Consider the following 23,572-nt stretch of genomic DNA (forward strand, 5'->3'; position numbering starts at 1 on the left):
CCCTTAGTCCTTGGTAAGGATTTTTTTTTTGTTTTTTCAAGAAAAATCTTTTTCATATTGATTTCTGGGACCATGACAGCCAGTGAGTAGGGAAACACCCTCGAACGCTACTGCGTGGGAGCCCCCGGGTGGCTGCCCGAGCCGGTCAGCCGCTGGCGGGGCCCGCACACCTCCTCAGTCCCCGATGCTGCCCGGCGATGCCGCGGATCTTCACAGCACTTGCGGGAAAGCTCTTACCCCCACACCAGGCGTGGCTAGGTGGCCGGGCTCAGAGCCCGGCTCTGTTACTGCTGCGGAAGCAGATAGCTCCGCCCGCTGTCGGGCCGCCGCTGTGTGCGCCAGCAATAGAGATCCGCCGCCGCCGCTTCTCCTGGAACTTGGGGCGCAGCCGCTGTTTCCGGGGGGTTGTAGCGACAAGCCGGTCTGTGCGGGCCCACGCGTGCTGTGTTGAGCGGCGGCACAGGTGGGTGGCGGCGGTACCACATGTATCACAGCCCCACGCGGGGATCCTCTTTCCCTCCTCAGGGGGCGCGGGGCTGCAGTGTTTCGTGCCCAGCAGCACCCTGCCGCGGTGGCTCTGGAAGTCGCTTTGCTCGGAGTGTAGCGGCGGCCCGTGCGAAGGGCCCGCACCACCGGGAGTGGGTTGCTGGCCTGCCCGGACACCCACGTCCTGCCGAGCTCGGAGCCCAGTCTGGGCTGAGTCCTGCGGCCTTGGTGGCGAGAGCATAGTACCCGGCGGGCTTCCAGGAGTGCTGCTTTACCCTGGGCGGGTTTCGGCTCTTTTTGTGTGTGGCCAGCTGGGACTTAAATTAGCTCTTTTCCCTCGAGATGGTTAAGTAAAGTTTCATAGTGCTGCTGTGTTTTCTTCCTAGGCCAGCTGCATGCAGTAGCGCAGAGGCAATCTCCTATTGATTGTAAACTATTGTTGAAAGAGCACGATGGAAGAAAAAGAGAAGAAGAAGCATCGTGCAAAGCATAGTGGGCCAAAGGCAGAGAAGAAAAGGAAACGTTATCTCAATGACCTAGGAATAGGCGATGAAGAGAATGCACGGAAGAGAAACCCCAAAGCCTTTACAGTCCAGTCTCATGTGCGGATGGCCAGAACTTTCCATAGGTAAGAAATGGGAATGGGTTATAGAACATGCAAGGTTGGCTGGATGGATAGGTGTTGGTTTGAGCTTCGGTGTTACTTTGTGTAGAAATATACATAGTGTAATTTTCTCTCTGCTCACATAACATTCATAATTTTCCCAGGTTGTGATGTATCTTATGCATGTGTCTGAAGTGTGATGTTTTTGGCATCTGTTACATGGTAGGCTATGTTAATGGGAAAAAAAAATGTATAGACTCCTTAGACTTGGTGGGAGTTACACATACATGTTAGTATCTGGGTGCTTGGTGAAGCTTTGGGTTCAAGCTTTTGCAAGTGCTAAAGATTTTCAAAGAATGAGTGTAATTATATATATAAAGAAAAAGTTCTTGTGTTTATTCATTACACGTTTCTTCTCAGGACTCAGGATTTGAAGACTAAAAAACATCACATTCCAGTGGTTGACCGTACTCCTTTGGAGCCACCTCCTGTGGTGGTGGTTGTGGTTGGCCCACCCAAAGTTGGGAAGAGCACCTTAATAAAATGTCTCATTAAGAACTTCACAAGGCAAAAACTGGTTGAGATCCGGGGTCCTGTTACAATTGTTTCAGGTGAGAATGGAGATACAAGAAATGGAAATGCTTCTTTTGCACTCCGTGTTTGTCATGCTTTTAGACCTAGGACATGTTAATGTTCTGATAATTTTTAGTTATTTTGAAGAAATAATTTGGATACTCATTAGCAGTAAAAGAATAGTGAGATTTAGGCTTGGAGGGGTTGGCTTGTGCTTTTAAACTTGTTTTCCATCCAGCTGGGATCCCAAATCTGGGGGTGGGTTTTGTTGTTTTTTTTTCTCTCTGCCTTTTTTTCCCGTCCCCCCTGACTTTTCTGCTGGGTTCTGTTTTTCCTTTTGAACTGCTTTTTTCTGTAGCTTTATCCTAACCTCTACTTTTTTTTTTTCATGTTTCCCATTCTATAATACTCTCTTTGTGGCCCTTTCTTAAGCCAAAAATTAATTTGCCTGTCCATTTCCAGTTATGTTTCTCCTTTTTGTCCCCTAGTCAGTTCCTTTTCTTTTCCAGTTTTCGGTCGCAGTTTCCACATGTTCCTTTCATACTTTTCTCTGAATATTGCTGGGATGGAGATCACTCAGGTTCTAGGGGAAGTACAGGCCAAGGCAGCTGAAGGAAACAATTTATAAAGGAAACCTTGCTTGAGTGCAGACAGACTTTTCAGAGACTTTTAACAGATCTCCATTTTGCAAGGAATAGTTGACAGATATGGGTCAAAAAAATGGAAAGGAAAATTCATATGTTAAATTGAATTTCCTAATTGGTCTACTGAGATGCAAGGGTTGAATTTTGTAATCAATGACCTGCATAAAGAAGCCTGTGATGCTTGTTACAGTTGTTTGAATTTGTTACTTCTGTTGTCTAAAGTTCAGTCAAGCCAAGTTCACGAGGGTACTTTATCCTCATTTGGATGCACATTAAGAATTTTTAATTTGTATGCAAATCTACTTTTTGAAAGCTAGAACAGTGTGTAGTTTTCCTAATAATATCAAAACCCCAAAAATATTGGTAAAATAAAATCCCTGCTATTAATTCTGGAGCACTGAAGATGAAAAAAGGCAGAAATTTATACGTATATAACTTCTATTAAAAAAAAAAAAAACAAAACCCACACAAACCAAAATAACCCCCAAACCCCAGCCAGACCTTTTTTTTTTTGCTATTAGCATTGTTTTTTTACAAGGTTTAGATACATTTTTACATTGTTTAGATACATTTACAATGTTTAGGTACATTTTTTACATTGTTTAGATACAACAACTCCTTTGAAAATAGATGCTTAACCTGCTAATTTCAACCCAAAAATTTAGCAGAATTAGAAACTTTTGAAAGCAGACACTTCCACAGTGGTACCTATTGGACAATCTGTGTGCTAGACAAGAATTTGAGTCCCAGATACTATTTAGGAAGTTCAGGAATGTGACCTGAAAAGAATAGAATAGAAGTAACCAGGTTGGAAAAGGCCTTTGAGATCGAGTCCAACCTGTCATCTAACACCATCTAATCAACTAAACCATGGCACCAAGCACCCTATCCAGTCTCTTCCTGAACACCTCCAGTGATGGTGACTCCACCACCTTCCCTAGGCAGCCCATTCCAATGGCCAGTCACTCTTTCTATGAAGAACTTGTTCCTAACATCCAGGCTAAACCTCCCCTGGTGTAGCTTGAGACTGTCCTTAAACAGTGGAGTCAGTTTTCTCCCTTGTTTCTGTTTTTGATTATTAATTTTGCTTTCAGGTAAAAAACGCAGGCTAACTATTATTGAATGTGGCTGTGACATTAACACAATGATTGACCTGGCTAAAGTTGCCGATTTGGTAAGTTAAGAACAGTATGTGATTTCTGCTGTCATTTCTGTTGAAAGTACTACTTTTGGATGGGCTGCACCAATGTCTGCTTTCTCTACCCATTGCTATAAAAGGCAAAACTGTCATTGGTTCCACAGAGGTCTAAGCTCAACAATAAACCTAGTATTCTGCAACAACCCCCTAGGACTTTCCTTATCTTGGAGGTGGGGGCAAGTAGAGTCTGCACTTGTGGTAATGGGGAGGACGTGGAAGAAAATAAATGTAACTGAAATTTATTGCTACTGCAACTGGCAAACTTTCAATGGAAGATCTTGAAACAAGCCAAGGTTGTATAACAACTTCATTAAGGGACTTGGTCAAACCATGTAAAGTCTGGTGATGGTTTTTAGTCAAGAAATTGTCAGCTAATATATGAAGTAAAAATATGCATAAGTTTGCACTGTGATGTCTCAGTCTTTGAAGATCATTATGTAGTGACTACGATTGATTTCAGTGCAGTGCGGTCATCATTCTAATTTACTTTTAGCTTCTGGTTCTGATTATGCCAGCAGATCTTGGGGCACCAATGCATTATAGTGAAATGTTGATATTGTGTTTTCAGGTTCTAATGCTTATCGATGCCAGCTTTGGGTTCGAGATGGAAACATTTGAGTTCCTGAATATATGTCAGGTACACGGCTTCCCCAAAATTATGGGAGTTCTTACTCACCTGGATACCTTCAAGAACAACAAACAATTAAAGAAGACTAAAAAGAAGTTAAAGCACAGATTCTGGACTGAAGTGTATCCGGTATGACATTCAACATCCATTTTCCCATCTATTTTTTGCATCGTGGAGACTAAATTAAAACTGGGGCAATACTTAAATGCTTCTTTTCTTACATCTTTTTAAATAATACTGTAAATGGGCAGTACTGGGGGTGTATCAGATTAAGTAATCCTCCTTCTGGTTGCTAAAATACTTGTGTAATTGTTTTCTATCCCAGTGTGACAAGGCATTCAACATGGTAATAGCAAAAAGGTATGCTAGGCAGATGCTGTGCGAGGAGGATCCGTCTGTGGGTCTGAGAAATACTAACTTTTGTTTGAGGTTTTCTGGATGTGAATTTTTTTCTGCATAAGTTTAGGGAGCAATTTATGTCTTGAGGGACAACTCTTTAGTCTGATCTTTTGGAAGCATTTATAATCTGCAATTTCTGGTTACAATTTGCAAATTAAAATTGCGTAAAGTTCTGTATGTATTAAGTTGATGGTTAAAATTTTAATGTCTTTTAAATGTATTTAGGGTGCCAAGCTGTTTTATCTGTCTGGAATGGTTCATGGAGAATATCAAAAGCAGGAAATTCACAATTTGGGGCGTTTTATCTCGGTGATGAAATTTCGACCTCTTACTTGGCAAACGTCTCACCCATATGTTCTCGCAGACAGGTTTGTGCTTTTCTGTCTGTTCTTCAATCTTAGATAGCATCTTGTTGTTTAAAAACTCCTTCAGTGTTAAAGCCAGGCAGCTCTATGTGTGAGTGGGCATTCAGTGTTGTCTAGATGGCTTTGGGGAAATGAAAGTGTGCTCTTCAGGTTTGTGTCAGTAAGCCATTCAGTTTTCATTTAGGTTGAGTTGTGTAGGTGGGCCTTTGACTTGTTACAACTAGTTTTGAAACACAGAAATAAAATAAATAAAATAATTCTCTTTGTTGAAAACTATATTGACTTTCTGTGGAAAAGAAACAGCATTGGAGCAATTTGACAACAGCTGGTGAATTAGTCCTCTGAGTTCCCTGGGGTACCCCTTCTGCTGCATCTCCATGTATAGCATTTGATTCACAGTCTCTTTGGAATGTGGAAGTAATCTTGATGGTGGCTGTGCCTACCTGAGAAATTACCTCACCTTCCATATTTTACTGCCAGAATGCTCACAGTTATGACTAAACTACCGCAAGAATACAAGGTGTCTAGAGCAAGCTTTTTTCAAAGCTCTAATTCTTCAGGAAAAAAAAATGTCAGAGTAGAAGATAAACATCATCCAAAGTCCTGCGAAACACACAAAGCAAGTAGCAGGAAAAGGAGGAAAAAGGAATTCCGTATTCTTTCAGTAGCATTGTTTTAGATTTCTGTAGCTGTTAAAATTATTTTGATTGTTGGCTCAGTTTTAAGCTGATCTGCAGGCAGAATGTCACATTCTCTTCTTGGGCTGTGTATTGCTTCCCTTGTGATCATTTTCTGTTGATTTTTAGAGTCTGCAGAGCACCCAGTGGCAGTAGTGATGCTACTATTCTCATTACATTGGCTTTTTCCCAATAACTAACATTAGGACTGGTGGATATTGTGACTTATGTTTTTTTTTTCCCCCTGGGGTGTGTGTGTGTTGAGTAGAATGGAGGAGCTGACAAACCCAGATGATGTGCGCATCAATCCCAAATGCGACAGGAAGATATCGCTTTATGGATACCTGAGAGGAGCACACCTGAAAAACAAAAGTCAAATTCATATGCCAGGTATTTTATCAGATTCTTAAGCCTGTTTGTACTTATCTCTGACTAACAGCATAGCTGTTGCTATTTTTTTATTGTGGGATGATTTATACCTCTAAACTGTACATTGTATAATAGGTTTTTCACCTTTCTAAATATATACTATGCTTTTGGGAATTATTTTTCATAATACATGTTTTTGTGAAATAATAAATACTTGTGAATAGTTTTGCTATTAATTGTGAAGTGGGTTTTTTTTGCAGTGTAAAACACAATATTGGCAGCCTGAAGTTTTTCAAAGCTGTTTCACTTAAAGTGATGCTTGAAGTGCAAAATGTACCGGCCCTAGTAGTGAAAAGTGAAATTGGTTTATGTGAGATTTCTCACATTACTTGAATGAATTCAATGCTCCAAATGGATGCTTTGATGCTTAAATAGGAAGTACTTTAATAAATTCACAGACCTACTCCGAAAGGCTTTTTCATTGAAAAACAGTGATGAAATCCCAAAGCTTTGCAGTAGTCTGGTGAGCTTAGGTATGCTTATCTGAGTTCAGAGGTAAGGCAGAAGAATTGGCTATTTAATACAGAACTCTCTGTTGATGAATCACTAAATGCTACAGTGTTCTGGTGTTGTGGTTTTTTGTTTTTTTTTTATCTCTTCCTGGTGATTTGTACAAACTTCACAATCACTGCTTTGTGAAGAGCTTATTGCTTCCCTTGTCTGTTATCCCAGGTGTAGGAGATTTTACTGTGAGTGATGTGAGCTTCCTACCAGATCCCTGTGCTCTACCTGAACAGCAGAAGAAGCGTTCTTTAAATGAAAAAGAGAAGCTCGTCTATGCTCCTCTTTCAGGAGTTGGGGGCATTGTATATGATAAAGATGCTGTTTATATTGACCTTGGTGGAAGCCATGCTCACAAAAAAGAAGAGGTAAGGGAATGCTGTTAGTGATTTGAATTTTGTTGCAAACTGTAGTTTTTTTCCCTTGGAGTCAAAATAGGAATTTGAAAATAAGCTACATCAAAATAATAATCCTTATATATTTGTAGTGGAAATTTCTTCTTCTCCTATAGTGATTTCAAAGGAGGGATGGTTGTATTATCTCTGTATAAAACATTTGAAGGATCAGTTAAGTACCTATAATTAGATTCATAAACTTTCCGAACATTGTCTAAGGATTTATAAAAATTGCTGGGAGTGGTACTTGCTGTTGTTTTTGCAGGACAGAGGGATTGTGGGACAACATTTAAAGGATTTGTCTGGTCAGAGTCAACATAAACTTTTGTATACAAACAGATTGAATTCAGCTCTTTTGCCCTTTACTGTGCTAAGTGTTAAATATGTTTGAATCTATGACAATGTGTTTGCTACTTACTGTAGAGGTTGCATACTGTGAAGGAGGCCCTCTTATGTTTTCTTGGGTTAATACTGTATGTGTTCTTGAAATGGGAAGAGGGGAAGAGAGATCTTGCTATTCTGAGAAAATGTTTATTTTAAATGCTTGGGAATTTTTCCTTGCATATGCATATTTGTTCTGTTTTAGGCAGATTAATGACAGTGTTCATCAGATGCTTGTTTATTCATTTTAACTGAAAAGTAAAAAATCTTGGCTTTTCAGGAAGAAGTGAGACCAAACCATGAACTAGTGCAGAGCCTCATCTCCACACATTCAGCCATTGATGTTAAGATGGCGTCAAGCAAGGTCTCTCTCTTCATGGACTCTAGACCCTTAGGTTCAGATGATGTAGGACAAGAGTAAGTTTTGAATGCTGAGCAGTGTTGGAACATGCATCTTCAATTTCAGGCTTTAATTTAGGAAAAAATTCTCAATAGAGGATAGTTAGTACAATGGTTTACTGACTAGTTGTTCTTCTTCTGAGACTACTCAGATGCCACCTGTGCATTTTGAGATGGGAATAATTGACATTAGAAAAGTTTTGCAAACAGTATAGTCCAGCTTTCCAGGAATTGCTTGCTGATGTAGCTGTACATGACATATTTCTGCTTTTCTTCAGGGTTTTGGAGAATGGCAGTCTTAATTTTTCAGTAAAATTATTTGTATAATCTATTTTTAATTTCATGGAAAATGAAGAAATTACTTTAAATTACTTCTGGCTGTTATCATGGGGTGTATTCTTGAATTAAGGGGCCTTCCATACTTAAAGCCTTGCATTGCCTTCTTAATATTGTTCTGTTTTTTAAAAAAATAAAATAATATTAACATGAAGCTTGTTTCATTAAAATTTCCTTGTACTTCCACCATCTTGCCTTAAATATTGCAGGTTTGCGATGCCTGAAGAAGAGAGACAGCTTGATTTGAAGACTGGAAGAGTACGTCGCAAGGCATTATTTGAAGAAGAAGAGGAGAAAGAAAATGATGATGCAGTAAGTGATGAGGAAGATGACCAAGAAGAAATGATGTCTGAGGATGGAAGTGATGGCGATGATGAAGATGATGCTGAGGAAGAAAGTGACACAGAGCTATTAGAGAAAGAGATGGCTGTTGGGAGAGACAAACGTCTGAAAACAGATGTGGCTAAAGAAGAAACAGTAAATGAACTGCCAGCATTTGCAGACAGTGATGATGATCTTGAGAGGAGTTCAGAAGAAGGAGAATCTGGTCCTGAAGACAGTGAGATGGAGGAAGATGAAGAGGAGGAGGAGCAGAGGACTTCTGAAAATGAGAGCTTGGACAGGGAATTTGAGGCTTCAAGCAAAAGAGTAGCTGAGTCTAAGCACTATAAAATAAATCATAGAGATACGAAAATAAGATCACAAATATCAGATCACAGTCTGAAAAGGAAAGGAGTGCTCACTACAGACTCGGGAAACTGCACAGCAGAAGAAGCATCGGAATCTGAAGCTGAAAACTCTTCCCGTGAGGGTGATGATGAAGAGGCATCACAGGATGAATTAGAAATTGAAGAGTCAAATAAGAAGGAATTTCATCACACTCAAGCAAAGGAAGGCGATAGGATTAGACAGAATAGACTTAAAGCTGTTGAAGCTGAGGGTGATGATGTGGAGAACCTATTGAGAGAGGAAGACGAATATGAAGAAAAAATAGATTTTTCCACTGACACAACAGGTAAAAATTTTTACTGTCTGCTTTTAATGTTTCTTGTTACAGGATATTTGATTTACTAAATATATAACGTTGCCCATCCTGTATATGAAATTAAGTGGCAAACTTCCAACTTAGGAAAGCTGTGATTATCTGCTGTTATTATTAAGCTGTTGATCTGCAACATGTAGTATGCAGGTCTTGGATTTCCTTCCTCTATTATGGAGGTGATTGGTGTTATAAACTTCACTGATCTCCTGGACCTCTAGAAGTCCATTTTAACTGTGACCATTCTCTGAGTCTGTGAAGAAAAACATGCATCATCATGAGAATAATCAAATCTGTTACTATTGCTAACATTTTGCCCTCAAGTTAGGACTTGCTAGGAAAAAAAAAATCATTAATGTAGTTCCTTAGCTATAACTTATGTTTGTATATATATAAGGAATAGGAAAAAAAAAGGAACTCTAGATAATGTCTACACTTCTCAAGTCTGTTGTTCCTAGATTTGTTTGTATAGCTCCGAATTGTTCTTCTTTGGAGATAGAACGCATTTTTTCCTTTTTCAGGTGCACTTAAGTGGAAGGAGGACCTGGCAGAGAAGGCAGCTCAGGCCTTTCTAAGACAGCAGCGTTCAACCCCTAATCTTCGTAAACTTGTCTATGGAACGGGTACAAGTCTGTTTGGAAGTTTATACTGTCTCCATAACTGACAGCTTTGTAGCTGTTACCAAGTTTGCGGGTCTAAATTTTTGTGTGCTGTCTTTTGGAGAGAGGTTTGCGGAGAGTCAGTTGACTTTTTTGATTGCTGATGCTCATTTTCCCTAATAATTGTAACAATACCAATTCTTGCTTTCACAATTAAAAAGCATTTCGAGCTTATTTTTCCAGACTACTTAATTGTCATTCAGGTTTTCTGCTACAACTATTTCGCCCCAGACATTTAAAGTTCAGTCATTTATATAATTATCTGGTAGATATTATGCAAGTCCATTGTGGTTTTCACATCAATTGATGTGTTTTATAAAGGGATGTTGGTTGTTGGCTGTTTTCAGGAATTTCTGACTTGAAAGTGGAATATTCCAGTGGAACACTGGAACAGGTTGCCCAGAGAGTAGTTGAGGCCCCATCCCTGAAGATTTTCAAGGTCAGGCTTGATAAGGCTCTTATCAACCTGATGTAGGTGAGGATGTCTGTGCTTACTGCAGGGAGATTAGCCTATGTGATCTTTGGAGGTCCCTGCCAACCCAAGTCATTGTATGATTCTTTTAGATGTGACTTAGTGGGTGTTTGTCAAGAGGGGCAAAAAAGCAAAACAAGACAAACCCAAAAAACTTGTCCGGCTTAAAAGGAAAAGAAAATGGCTGACTTGGATGAGACCTTGAGCAGATGAGTCTAGTTGGGAGGCATCCCTGCCCATGGCAAGGAGGATGGAGTAGATGATCTCTAAGGTCCCTTCCAACCTACAGTTTTAAGATTCTATTCTGTGATTCTATATATATCATTTGTCCTGTTTAATTTGCAGCTTTCTCAGTAGTCTGAGTGTATGAATCTCATTATGCTGTACTGCAGAGCACAACGAGGATGTGGATTTTGTAAAGACTCCACAATCCAGGAATGGGAATGTGTTCTGACAGATTCTCAAGTCTGGAATTCTTGATTTACAGACCAGCTAATGTAGTTTCTGTTCCCAGATGATGTTGGCATTTTTTTTCTGCTTATGATGTCGAGTGAGCATCCTGTGTTTACTTACTGTTTACTTAGCTGTTGAGGATGAAGACCATGAGGGTGAGGATGCAGGAGATGAACTTGGAGGTTTGTTTCATGTCAGCCGTCCGGACAGAGAATCCAAACAGAAGGCTAATGGTCTTGACTGCTCCAAATTTCTGATAGAAAAACCTCGAGACTGGGATTTAGAAGAGGTAATACTATTGGGTTATTGCTTTGGTTATGTCCTGACTGTGTCTCAAACTACTACAGATCTGTCATTGAAACATATTTAGAGGAGTTATGGCCAGAGTATTGTATCTTCTGCTGCTTGCTGGAAGTATTTACTAGCTAACAGTTTCCAAGGTCTGTTCTTAGGGAAAAGGAAGATTAGAATAAGTCAGTTCAATACTTGGTTTTCTTGACTGGTGGATCATAGTTTGCTATTTATTTAACAAAAAGTAAAAAGCAAGTGAATTATGAGTGAAAATATGATGTAGGGTAGAGACCTTGTTAGTATAAAGACATTTGGGCAAGAGGCATTGTGTAGTTGTGGTAATCTCTTAATGTGGTCCTGTGTGTGAGAATATCAGGTTATGTCTGAGGTGGTATCTGATGGAAGAGTGGGGATCATACTGGAGAATGTTTCTATTGAAGGCAAGCTGTGACTGAGCAATGATATTATTTTGCAGGTTATGAGCAGTATTCGAGACTGCTTTGTTACTGGAAAGTGGGAAGATGATAAAGATGCAGCAAAGCTGTTGGAGGAAGATGGTATGTGTCTAAAAATGATTAATGTACACATAGTTTATAAGAGAAGTACAGCTGTCATTTTGTATGTAGAAAGTTTTGCCTTAGTTATATACTTGCAGATTTTTTCAGTGTCAACTATAGAGAGGGCAGAACAGACATGCAACACTGATGGGAAGAAAAAACATTTGGGCTAAAACTAATCTACCAAGCAGTACTGAGAAATACAGTTTCTCATATGTTCAGTGTTGTGTATGGAAACAATACAACAGAATGGTTAACTTGTATCTTGGGTACTTTTTGTTTCAGAAGAACTGTATGGAGATTTTGAAGATCTTGAAACTGGTGTTGTGCACAAAGGAAAGCGTGCTGCTGCAGGTGATGAGGTCAGAACTCTGTTCATTACCGACCTGCATGTATAAGAGTTTCTGATCAAGCAATAGGTGTCCTGTGTAATAAATTCAATTTTCCTTTATCAATAGAAAATAAATCAATGGGAACAAGGAAGAAAAGGTTGTGTTATGAAATATCTTACAAATATCTAGAATGCATGCTTTTAGTCTCAGACCGAATTGCTATTTGAAGTTAATTATGTAGGAAAAGTCACCTCACTGATTTAACAGTAGGTGTCAGGCTTATTCAAAAGCTGGAGGATCTGGAGGTGTGAGTGTAGTGTTTTAAAGCCAAATGTGATTATAACTGTTTGTACTATGTCATTTCATCAGATGCAGAAGATCATAGAGTTCTGTTTAAACACAGCAAATACTGGAAACTGACAGTTTTCTAGTCATTCTTCGTATCTGCATAAAAGAGGCTGGTGGAAGCAATTTTATGCTGTGGCTTGGATGTCTTCCAAGAACAAAGCTGTAGTTGTCTGTGACAACACAGATAGTAAAAAACCCAATTGCTTTTCTTTCTGAGAAACCTCATGGCTTTGCATTTCATTATAAAATTGTGGGTAATGGCATCATTTGGCAGTTTTCAAATGGTCTGTGAACAAACTTTGGCCTCGAGAGTGCTGCCTTCCAGCACAGTATTACTCAACGCTATCAGCAATTACTCTGGTGTTCCCTCCCCTTTATTATGTACACTATTTTAGCTGTAGAATCACAGCTAGGTCAGTTCTAGGGTCTGTTCCCTGACATTGTAATAAATGGCAGGTCGTGAAGTTTTTCCATTGAAAAGATATATGATTAGATAATGAAATGTTTTGGCCATTGCTGAAGCAATTTACTAATCTCTGTCTAAAACTGCAGAATTTAAGTGTATATGATTTGCATTTTGACAAAATATTAATATATACTAAATTGTTAAACAGAGTGGGTTGTTTTCAATGAACTGTTTTACATGTTTGATAACTTAATGTTGATTAGTCTGGAAGTGAAGAGGAAGAAGATGGGGAAACAGCCAAACCAGAAGAACCTGAGGAGGAGGAAAAGAAAAAGGAGCGGATGGACAAGAAACGGAAACTTAAAGAAATGTTTGATACAGAATATGATGAAGGGGATACCACATACTTTGATGATCTTAAAGAAGAAATGCATAAACAAGCACAGGTACAAGCTCTCAACTTGGCAGTTTATCTGGCTATACATCCTGAAAAATATCCCACAGAGTTAGCCCCAGAGGTTTTTGCTAGAAAAATGCATGGCATTCAGGAGCTACTTCAGAAAGTACACACAAAGAAAAACAAAGCCAAACAACAGAAAGCATGATTTCAGTTGGCTTAAGTAGTTAACTGTATTCTAAATCACTGAATAAGTCAGCATGTGTCATCAAAACTTAAATGCCATCAAAAACATCTGCTTAAGGGACAAAAGTGTAACTATTAAGAACTTTTACTAGTGAAACTAGGATGATAGCTCTCAAAATACCCAAAATATGAGAGAGAAGATTGCCTCCAGGAAAGGCATCCTTTTATGTGTATGAAGATGAAAATATTTCTCATACTAATGTGTCAGGTATTTTCCAGATTTTATTTTTAGTATGATTTTTGCAATATTATTAACTAGTAAATTTGTTGTGTGCGGCAATCTTTTTCATCAAGCTGTCAAGTTGTTTTGAGAAAAAAATAATTGATCACCATTTCTCTGTATCTGTGGCAGGAGTCCACAGTGCAACTATATCCAGAATTGGAAGTGTTGAATTGTCTCAGGCCTTGGTTTTTCAGATAAAATCTGTTAAGTTTAAAAGCAGCTTCTTTCTTTGGCTGACTTGGGAGAACATTGCCTTACAGTGCTAATAACTTCAGTATCTTCGCTTCCGACAAAATGCTGCCCTAAAGAGTCATTAAATTAATCATTACCTCCTTGCATCATCCTCTGTCATAAGTGATTGTATGAGCTCTGGAATGCTGATGTGCTTGCTAAGAGCACTCATCACTGAAGTAGGATATTCCAGTAAAATAACCCAGGATGATTTTCAACTGTTTCACTTGAGGGCTGTCACAGAAACATGTATCAGCAATATTCCTATTGCAGAATGGAAGGGCAGGGATCTCAAACTTGACATGTATAAAGGCTTTTAGAAAAATAAAGTTGAACCTGAAGATTTGTGCCATATCTCAAGACCCTGAGAAATGAAATTAATCATTAGTTTGTTTAAACAGGGCATGTTATAGGTAGCTGAACATCAGGAACTAGAACAGGAGGGTAAGGCTTCCGTTATTCATGAGGATATCTTGTTCAATATTTACATTCATATGATACGGAAGAGTTTTTTACATCCCCCTTGTGACAATACGCAGTGTCAGTATGCATAGAAATATTTTTAGCCTGAGTAAGATAGAAGCCCAGCTTCTTCACAAGGTAGCACCTTAAAGATCAGGACGTTAACTTTTAAAAGGCATTTTGGCTTCTAAATCAAAAGTACACTTTTGACAGTTGTATTTTTAAAATCCAAAGACACCATTATGAACGGTGTATCAGAAGTGACTCAGTCATTTGTTTCTCTTGGATACTGTCTTTCAAGTAGACTAACAGGCCCAGCTGGGATTTCAAATTGGAAGGAATTCCTGGTGGCAGAGATCTTGCTCTGAATAAAAAGTCACAAAGCCTATCAGATCTTTCACAAAAGATTCTATAAAGGTTAGCTTGTTTTAAATAGAACTGGCATCGCACGAACAAGCTGTTAATTCCTGAATTTTGTGAAACACGTGGTGACCTTCTCTCTGTCGCATAGCTTAATCGAGCAGAATTTGAAGATCAAGACGATGAGACCAGAGTGCAGTATGAGGGCTTCCGGCCTGGGATGTATGTTCGAATAGAGATTGAGAATGTCCCATGTGAATTTGTCCTGAATTTTGACCCTCATTATCCTATCATCCTGGGCGGTTTAGGCAACAGCGAAGGAAATGTTGGATACGTACAGGTACGTAGTTAGAGCTGTAGGCGCAGTTTATATTGATACACGCATGCTTCACAGTGTCTGGAGTTAACATTTTCTATTTAATTAAGATAAACACAGAGAGAAACTTTCATCTTTGTTTCTTGAGTAGGGGATTTGATTTAGCAGTTAGCTCTACAGTAGCTGACACGAACTATTTGTAGGCTTATATGGATAATTGGAAGAAATTGATGTTGTTTAATGTTCATCTGCAGAGGTGTCTCCAGACTAAAGTCTGCTATTGTGATTGCTAAATTGCAAACATACATTGTACTTTGAGGCTGATGGTCTATGGACAAGTGGCTATAGAAAAGTTAGTAGCATATCTGTATATGTGTATTAATAGAATACTTGTATGCATGCAAACATGATTTCCAAGTAAAGTGCTAACTGGCTTTGTCTTTATGGTCAACCTGGTATTAATGAGAATGTTCAAAGACACAAATCTTACTGAAGAAAAATTTTGGTGTAGATGGAAGGTGTTTTCAGTTATTTGTGAAAGCTAAGGCTTGAATTTCAGAATAAATGTTATTATCCTGTGATAGCATTGTTCATATTTTCTTCTGGTTAGCTGCGCCTGAAAAAGCACCGATGGTATAAGAAGATACTTAAAACGCGCGACCCTTTGATCCTGTCATTAGGGTGGAGGCGATTTCAGACCATCCCCATGTTCTACATTGAAGATCACAATGGACGTCACAGACTTCTGAAATACACACCACAACATATGCACTGTGGAGCAGCTTTTTGGGGTGAGGGCAATCTGGAGTTACTATTCTGTATCACTTAATCATTATAAAAGCCTCAAGCTTTACAGCATGTATCAGGAAATATCAAAATATAATGGCACACAGTGTGTGTGTGTGTGTGGGGGGGGGGGGTGGGGTGGAGGATATTGCCAGTTATTTTGGAGTTATTTGAATGATTTGTGAACTACTTGACTTTTATGCAAATTGTGAATGTTCTGCTAGGTTGTATTGTATCCAAGAGGAACTTCATTGATTGGCTGTGTGCAGAGGGACACTTGTACACATTATAGGCCCAGCCCTGCAGATGCTTCCATACATAGTAATGCCTTGTAATAGTAATGCTTTAATTTTCTTGGGTCTGTATATGTAATTGGTAATTGATATCATTCATTAAGAGTATTTGGCATTTATATCTTAGCCTTCAGGCTTCAAATCAAGGCCAGATGTTGTGTAGTACAGCTTTTCATATTTTTTTAAATGTAATTTTCTTGTAGGGCCCATCACTCCTCAAGGTACAGGATTTTTGGCAGTTCAGTCTGTCAGTGGCACAACGGTAGGTTTGTTATCACAAAGTGTTGATTACTGCTTTCTGTGAGTCTTTGGATAAAAAACATAGATGTGGGGAAGATTTACATGTGGTAAGCCAGTGATGTGGGATCTGAGAAAGTAGCTGGATGCAACCTTTTAAAGCTGTTTGGTTTTTTTCCCCCTTTGTGATGAAATAGGAAATTGGACGAAGGCTGTTTGTTTAACATTTTCATCTTCTACACTGAAAATAACAAATACTGCTTTATTATTTTCTGTGAAAAGATTTATGCTTACTTGATTTTCAGGAACTAAGTATTTAAGTAACTTTTAAAACCTTTTTAGAGGGTGAGATGCTCATGTTGTTGTTGAATAAGTTTGCCCTCAGTGGGATTTCTCTGCATTATGTGAGAATGTTTATGGGTATTTGAATTAAAGTGGTGTTAAACCAGTTTTTATCAAATATGATCATTGTTGGATATATATTACCCAGAGGTAGATTTATGTTAATGTACAAAATAATAATGAAAGCTTTACATGGCATTGTAATGAGCATCACAGTAATCAGTGTGGTGATTAGTGTCTCACTGCTAAAACAAGCCTTGTTTAAGTCCTACTGCGGAGTTATCTTGGTATGTATTCAAAAGCTGTTTTTGTCATGACCCTAACATAATATAGTGACTTACAGCAGTGCACAAAGCTCTTCTGCTTTGAGACTTTGCCTATGGTTCTGTTTCATAAAGTGAATACAGTGAGGTAGATGCCAAGGACTCTTAGATTGGTAACAGGATAATTAGAATGGCAGTTCTGAAAATCTTATTAGTGAAAGGTAGGAATGTTATGTCAGCAGCACCTCAACTAGGCTGTAGGAAGTCAATTTGCATTTGTCATGCTGCTGTACTACTGTAAAGATTATAAATTCTGAACTCAAACTCTAAAAGCAGTGACACTGTATCAGTGAAATGGTTTCTTCATTTTTTGGAAAATACACAGATACACAGAAGTATAAGTACAGTGTTTCATCTCTTTCTTTCAGCCTGATTTCCGCATTGCTGCGACAGGAGTTGTGCTCGATTTAGATAAATCCATAACTATTGTAAAGAAATTAAAGCTAACTGGTTTTCCATTCAAAATTTTTAAGAACACTTCTTTTATTAAGGTAGGTATGTATACTGTAAAAGCACATACACTGATGTGAGGAAGGAATGCAACCTGGGACTGCATCTGTCATTCCCAAGGCAGGTGCTCCCCATAGCTGTTGCATAATGTTCTGGATTTTAGTAGCTGCTCAGGTTTTTTGGGTTTGTTGTTTTTGTTTAAAGTTATCTTCTGTGCAGTGTCTAAAGGTGCTTAATCATTAACTAATGAATATAAATTGTTGTTAACCAGATAAAGAGTCTGTAATAGTTTCCCAGCTCACATTCAGTGTGATTTTCCACCCCCGTTTTGTTTAACTTCTTAATGCATGCTCCCTTTCTCATTCTTCCCTCAAACCCACTAAACCCTCTGATTAGCTTCCTACAGTGGCAGACACCTCTGAAGAATGTGAACCTGTCCCTGGTGTCGTTCTGGCAGTTTTATCCCACTTTGAGCTCTGGGATTAAAAATGCTAGCAGTGCTTAGCACTTTACAGTTACAGAAGTGTTTGTGGCAGGAAGTGTTGCAGAAATGAATTTTCTTTGACCTTCCAGCTGTCCTTAGTTGGGCTTTCAGGGTCAGGAAAAGGTGAGACAATTCTGCATTTGGAGCAGTAAGAACTAGGCACTGATCCCAGCAGTGAAGCACTCAAGTATTCACACCAGGCATGCACAGAATTTTTTCTGACTTCCTTGTGATTCATGAAAGAAACACAAACCTTGGAGAGCTGTACTGTCTTAGAGACTCACAGCTAGTAACTTAAGGCAGCTTACTTGCTTTTAAGGTATGCTGTGTTCCAGCAAATAATAAAAGACAGCTCAACAGGTTCTATTAAATGTTCTGTGCTGGAATTTTAAATGTACATATTTAATGCTGAGAAACCTTGCCTGTGGTATGTTACTTTTAGTAGCTTACTTTAATGTCAGCTCGGTAGGTTTTTGTTGTATGATCAGCACTCCTAGTATAAAGACAATGTTACGTTCTTCCTATTTCTTCCTAAGATATGCTTGTGGGAATTAGTTAGGCTTTTTGTGGCCAACATAGGTCACAGAGACTTAGCATCTTGAATGATGGTGGGTAATTTACACTTTCAGGGAATGTTTAACTCTCAGTTGGAAGTGGCTAAATTTGAAGGTGCAGCAATTCGTACTGTGAGTGGTATCCGAGGACAAATCAAAAAGGCCCTCCGAACTCCAGCAGGCGCTTTCAGAGCAACATTTGAAGACAAGTTGCTGATGAGTGGTAAGTTGCACTTTCCATGGAAGTTACGACACACTTTCATCCAGCTTCACAGATTGAAAAGCCTTGTCTCAGAATCTCTGGAATCTGATAATTGAGATGTGAATTCAAAGAGCACAAAGTACCTGCTGAGATGCAGAATGAAATAAAAAAAAAAGAACATTCTGTGTTGGATTTCTCTCAGTTAGAAGTCATAGAGTATGCAGATGAAAAGATTTGTCTTGGAGACCTATTTTTCCAAGTGCTTTAGAAGAGTTTTGCTTAGCATGATTTACTTTTCTCCTTGAATGTGGAAATGAATTTTATTTAGTGGTACAAGTATTAGAAGGATGTTTTTCTGAGAAATCCCAAGAGTGGCATTGTAACTCCAGTTAACTTTTTCTTTCCTAACCTTTTGAGGAAATTATGCATGGGATAGAGGTAAGTGATGTCCTATTTTGAGTGTCACTGTGGTGTTGAGAACATGAGTTTGTGCTCATTTGGGTTTATATGACACCTGTTCTCATAAAACAATTGGAATTATGGATAGTGAAAAATAAAGACAAGATCTTTTGTAGAAGTAGACAGAGTGTTGACAAATTGTCTTTGTCATTAACAGGAGAGGCTTGGATACATTTGTGAACTCTGTTGCTAGTCTTTTAACTGAATATGAATAGGGTGCCCTTCAGGAGTATGTACTGTTTATGGCTTCATAACTTTTTCACAGAATCCAAGTGTACAAATAGTTAACATTGCTTTTGCCTACTGTTGAGGAGATCAGGCATACATACAGCAAACACAGTGCTGGCATACAGTCTAGATGTTTTGTACTTACTCAGCTAAGCTAATCTTTGCTTAGAATGGTGGATACGATGAACTGTGTTGTTACAGAGCCAAGTAACATTTCCTTTCCTTTCAGATATTGTTTTTGTGAGGACTTGGTATCCTGTTTCTATCCCAACATTTTATAACCCTGTAACATCCTTGCTGAAGCCAGCAGGTGAAAAAGATAGTTGGAGTGGGATGAAGACAACTGGCCAGCTGAGGCATGAGCAAGGCATCAAACTGAAACAAAACCAAGATTCTCTTTATAAGGTATATTTATGTGGTTAATTTTGCCCCACCTTTGGGTTTGGTGTGGGGTTATTTTTGTTTTTTTTAACTTAAACCTGTTATTGCAGCAAATTTGCACTCTGCCTCATATCTGTGCAAGCTGAGAGCAGAGTGAGTACATGGTCATGTGTGATTTCATATTTTTAACCACAATTCACAGCCTTTCCTGGAGTGAGATAGGAATAAAGCAGTAGAAGGTAGATTGTTGTGGGTCAGTCAAAGTTTATCAATTAGTCTGCAGGATAAAACTCTTCTCCGAAATCTTACTGAGACTTTTCTTGTTGTGAAATTGGGGTGAACATACTCTGACATCCTCATACTGAACTCTGAACAGTATGTTTTTTGGAATTTGGGGTTTGGTGGTGGGTTTTTTTGTTTGTGTGTGTTTTGTTTTTTTCTCTTGAAACACAGAAAATAAAAGCTTTTTAAGATCATGACTCATATCTATTCTATAACAATTCTTTCAGCCTATTGTGAGAGAGAAGAGGCATTTCAATAAGCTCCACATCCCCAAAGCACTGCAAAAGGCACTGCCTTTTAAGAACAAGCCTAAGAATCTTGAGAAGAAAGGCAAGACTCCAAAAGACCAGTGGAGACCAGCTGTTATCAGGGAGCCTCATGAAAAGAAGGTAATTATCACTTACTATGAAACAAGGACTCTGGAAGGGTGAATGTGTTTCTTAGACCATTTCTGACTATTGTTTTAGCACTTCAGTCTACTGCTAGTGCTAAAGATGTGTGCTCCTAGTGAAAAATGATAGCCTGCAATTAATTTTGTTCCTGTTTAGCACACAGTATGTGTAGGAAACTGTCACTGAGTAGATGGTGTCTGTTTTTGAAGTACTAGGTCACCTGAAGCCTAAATAAGGCTTTTGTCCTTGTCACAGCACTTGCAAGCTATTTCAGTTGGATGTAATGCTCTCACATTATGGGTGACTTGAATTGGCATCTTACTTGTCATTGCTATACATTATTAACACAGGCAGGACTTGAAGCAAATACTCTACTTCAAAAATGGAAAATTAAAGGGTGCTTGCAAAGGTAAAAAGGTCCAAACTGCAGTTTGTGTTCTATAGTATTAATTAGGCATAGCCTTTTAAATAGTAACTAACCAAAATCAGAGTTCACAAGAATTGAACCTTTGATTAACTTCCTAATGAGATAAGTAATCCATTTTAGAAGTTGAGTAACTGGTGCAAAATAACTAGGAATTTGCCTTAAGTCTGATTCATTATAGCTCTATGCTAAGGTTGAACTGGTTCTTGCTTACCAAAATAAACTGTATTTTCATTCTCTTATTTTCTGTTTCAGATATCAGCCCTGCTCAATGCTTTGAGTACAGTGAATAGTTACAAGATAAAGAAAGCCAAAGTAAAACATCGGGAACAACTTAAAGAATATCTTAAAGTTAAGCAAAAGGAGGATGAACAGAAATTCAAGAGGCAAAAAGAGGCTATGAAAAAAGTCTATCGTATACTGGGACAAAGGGAGAAAAAGAGGCAGAAGTCAAGCTTGAAAGGATCTAGCAAGGGAGAGAAGAATATGTAAAAACTCATCATATTTCAGGCCAAAAGAGGAAATATGGTAGCTGTGCGGTTTTCTGTTGAAGAAACAAAAAGGCCTTGGAGTACGTTGGCTGTCCTGTTAAGAGAAGAACAAAATGCCACATTATTCATGCTCTTGAATATGTTTAGCAATGTATATATATCGGTTGTAGAAGTATGGATTGTGGGTTTTCTACATGATATTCAAGAGGACTTTGTATTTCAGTATATTTCTAGCCATACTGCACAATTCTATATAGCAAATAAAGTATTTTAATGCCAATTAACAGAATATTGTTTGTTTATAAGTGTTTTATCTTAGTATGAGTGGACTTCTGCAGGAAAAAACTCCTCCAAATGTGTTCTTATGTTGGCAGTTCTTTAAGGCATTGCCTAAATTTTGCCCTGAGCAAACCTTCCTTTGAAAGGTGTGAAAATCACCCCTTGCAGGGCAAGAGTTTTGGATTCTCTAGCTTCACTGTGCTAACAGATGCCACCTGAGTAGCTAGGTCCTGTGCTTGGATGATCTGGTCCTGCATGAAAGCTGCTCATTATTTTTCCTTCTTCTCACTAGATACTAGGTAGAACTTCAGCATAACATTTCCATCTTCCATTACATGACCAGTTTTGGCAAGCTGTGACTGGGCAAGCAGTAGTGGACTCTTCCCAAATGTGTCTGGCTGGTGATTTTTTTGAGAGGCAAACACAAATAGGGTAATTTGCTTTCTTTCTGGGTATCTTCCATGCAACTTGGTTTGATGATGTGTTACGCCTTCTTAAGATGAACGGAGAGGAGAGATAGAAGATGGTTTCAGTTAAATTAAATTATTTAAGTATTCCTCTGCATGACAAGCAGCTTTAAACATTCTGTTGAAGGAACAGAGGAATTAATATTTTTTTCTGCCATATATGGCATCAAATAGTTACTGTGATACACATTTTTAATACTTCATCCTCAAACAGGCAGTGGGACAGATAAAATCAGTAATTTTGCAGTTTCCTTCCTGAACAAGTTCATTCTTTATCAAGCCAAAATTCATAATTATTATTACACTGTAGTCATATTTGCTATCTCAGAGGGGAGATCCTGCGTGGATCAGGCTGCCTCACACAAAAGCTTTCTGCTGAAGGGGTTTGTAGACTTTGTGAATGCTCAGCATTTCAGGATTTTCTCAATTTCACAATATTCTGTGTACTGATATTCAAATTCTGATGCATCCAAGTTTGCCTATATGACATTAGGCTGAAGCCCAACGCAAACTAATTTGTCAGTAATTGGGTTTTGCCCATGAGATTCAACTGAGGTCATGTGAATACAAAAACATGATTTATGCTTAAATAATTGAAGGTTCTCTGCTGAATGGACAACTGCTCCCTACAGAGATTTACAAGAAAGCTGTTGGTATTCTTTGCCCCACAGATTGGCACAGGGTGGCCCACCATGCAGGGCTGTTTCTTCTGTCATGTTGTGCTAATCTAAACCATCAAGTGTGTGTTTTCCATTACTCTCTTTTTATGCTCTTGTAAGAAAAGTTCCATCTTATGTATTCATGTGTGACAAGTAGTTGTCTTTTTGAGTGCTTAAGGAGTTGCACTGCTTTGGACCCAGGGAGCCCTTGCACTAGCCTGGTCACAAGGTGATTCTGGCTAGAGCCACCTTACTTGCTTGTTGTTCATGGGCTGTGATTTACAGTGGTGCAGGGAAGGCTGCTGTAAATCCTCTGTTCCAGCATATGGGGAGCAGAATGCACAGGTTGAAATCATTACTGTGTTTATCTGAAAATTACATCTGTGCCATCTTGATACTGGATATGAGGAGAGCTACCAGAGTCTTAGTGACAAATGTTTGGGTTTTAGCTAGCAAGGCTAAATAAAATCTTGGCTTTAGTACTAATAATGTCCTCTAAGTTTTTAACATTGAATATTTTAGGTTTGTCCCCTAGACAAAAAAAAAACCAGTGGTTAGAGCTGAGAAGGTTGCACTGTGTTGAGTGCTTCACACCTCCTTTGTGCTGTACCAGCACCTGTGCACCAAAGCTGAGGGAGGCTTATTCTGGAGAGCCACTGCTTACTGACCTGGCAGTGAGGAAAGCTGCTGGTCTTGGAGAAGAAACTGGGGCCTCAAAAGTGAGATGGCTCCTTCTGTCCTCAGAACCCCATTTCCCACTGCCTATCTGAGCCTGTAGTCTGCATTTCCCTCTTGCCTGGGCTTTTGGGGGGGAGGAGGCTGAAGCCACAAGCTCTGCCTGTTACTGCAGACACCAAGTAAAACTGACTGCTAGGAAAATAAAACTAACATTAACTCTTCCTCGTAGCTGAGAGGGGGGTGGGGGGAAGGCAAGCCTGAGTTGCCAGAGGGAAGCACTGGCAACAGTCTATGCTGGCAGGTGGTGGAACAAGGAGCTGAACTGTTCTTATCTTGGATAAACCTAGTCAGGGC

At 39.0% G+C, this 23,572-nt stretch overlaps 1 protein-coding gene across 2 annotated transcripts; it reads left to right on the plus strand.

The window, feature by feature from the left end:
* The first annotated feature begins 390 nt into the window (after nt 1-390).
* Nucleotides 391-21,415, plus strand: BMS1 (BMS1 ribosome biogenesis factor). 2 transcript variants are annotated; one of them, XM_068139940.1, is made up of 23 exons: nt 391-463; nt 873-1,114; nt 1,511-1,701; nt 3,402-3,481; nt 4,074-4,262; nt 4,758-4,900; nt 5,843-5,964; nt 6,676-6,872; nt 7,561-7,697; nt 8,225-9,030; nt 9,576-9,677; nt 10,770-10,927; nt 11,405-11,486; nt 11,775-11,848; nt 12,836-13,018; nt 14,643-14,831; nt 15,418-15,598; nt 16,090-16,148; nt 17,157-17,279; nt 18,352-18,499; nt 19,395-19,570; nt 20,056-20,217; nt 20,900-21,415. In XM_068139940.1, exons 2-23 carry the CDS (start codon nt 939-941, stop codon nt 21,134-21,136), a joined length of 3,915 nt encoding a protein of 1,304 aa, XP_067996041.1. In that variant the 5' UTR covers nt 391-463; nt 873-938; the 3' UTR covers nt 21,137-21,415. The 2 variants fall into 2 exon arrangements, with proteins under 2 accessions (XP_067996041.1, XP_067996040.1); XM_068139939.1 differs by having other exon boundaries at nt 392-463; nt 11,772-11,848.
* The last annotated feature ends 2,157 nt before the right edge of the window (nt 21,416-23,572 follow it).

The sequence above is a fragment of the Melanerpes formicivorus genome, unplaced genomic scaffold (assembly GCF_026170545.1).
Source record: "Melanerpes formicivorus ecotype bairdi unplaced genomic scaffold, bMelFor1.0.p_v2 SCAF_6, whole genome shotgun sequence".
NCBI classification, from domain to species: Eukaryota; Metazoa; Chordata; class Aves; order Piciformes; family Picidae; genus Melanerpes; species Melanerpes formicivorus.

What these genes read in the sequence shown, in the direction of transcription:
- BMS1 (XM_068139939.1), top strand. Translation starts at nt 939, where the DNA reads ATGGAAGAAAAAGAGAAGAAGAAGCATCGTGCAAAGCATAGTGGGCCA. An exon ending in TCCTGTTACAATTGTTTCAG is followed by an intron (nt 1,702 to 3,401) that starts GTGAGAATGGAG and finishes TTTTGCTTTCAG; the next exon opens with GTAAAAAACGCAGGCTAACT. An exon ending in AGACAAGTTGCTGATGAGTG is followed by an intron (nt 18,500 to 19,394) that starts GTAAGTTGCACT and finishes CTTTCCTTTCAG; the next exon opens with ATATTGTTTTTGTGAGGACT.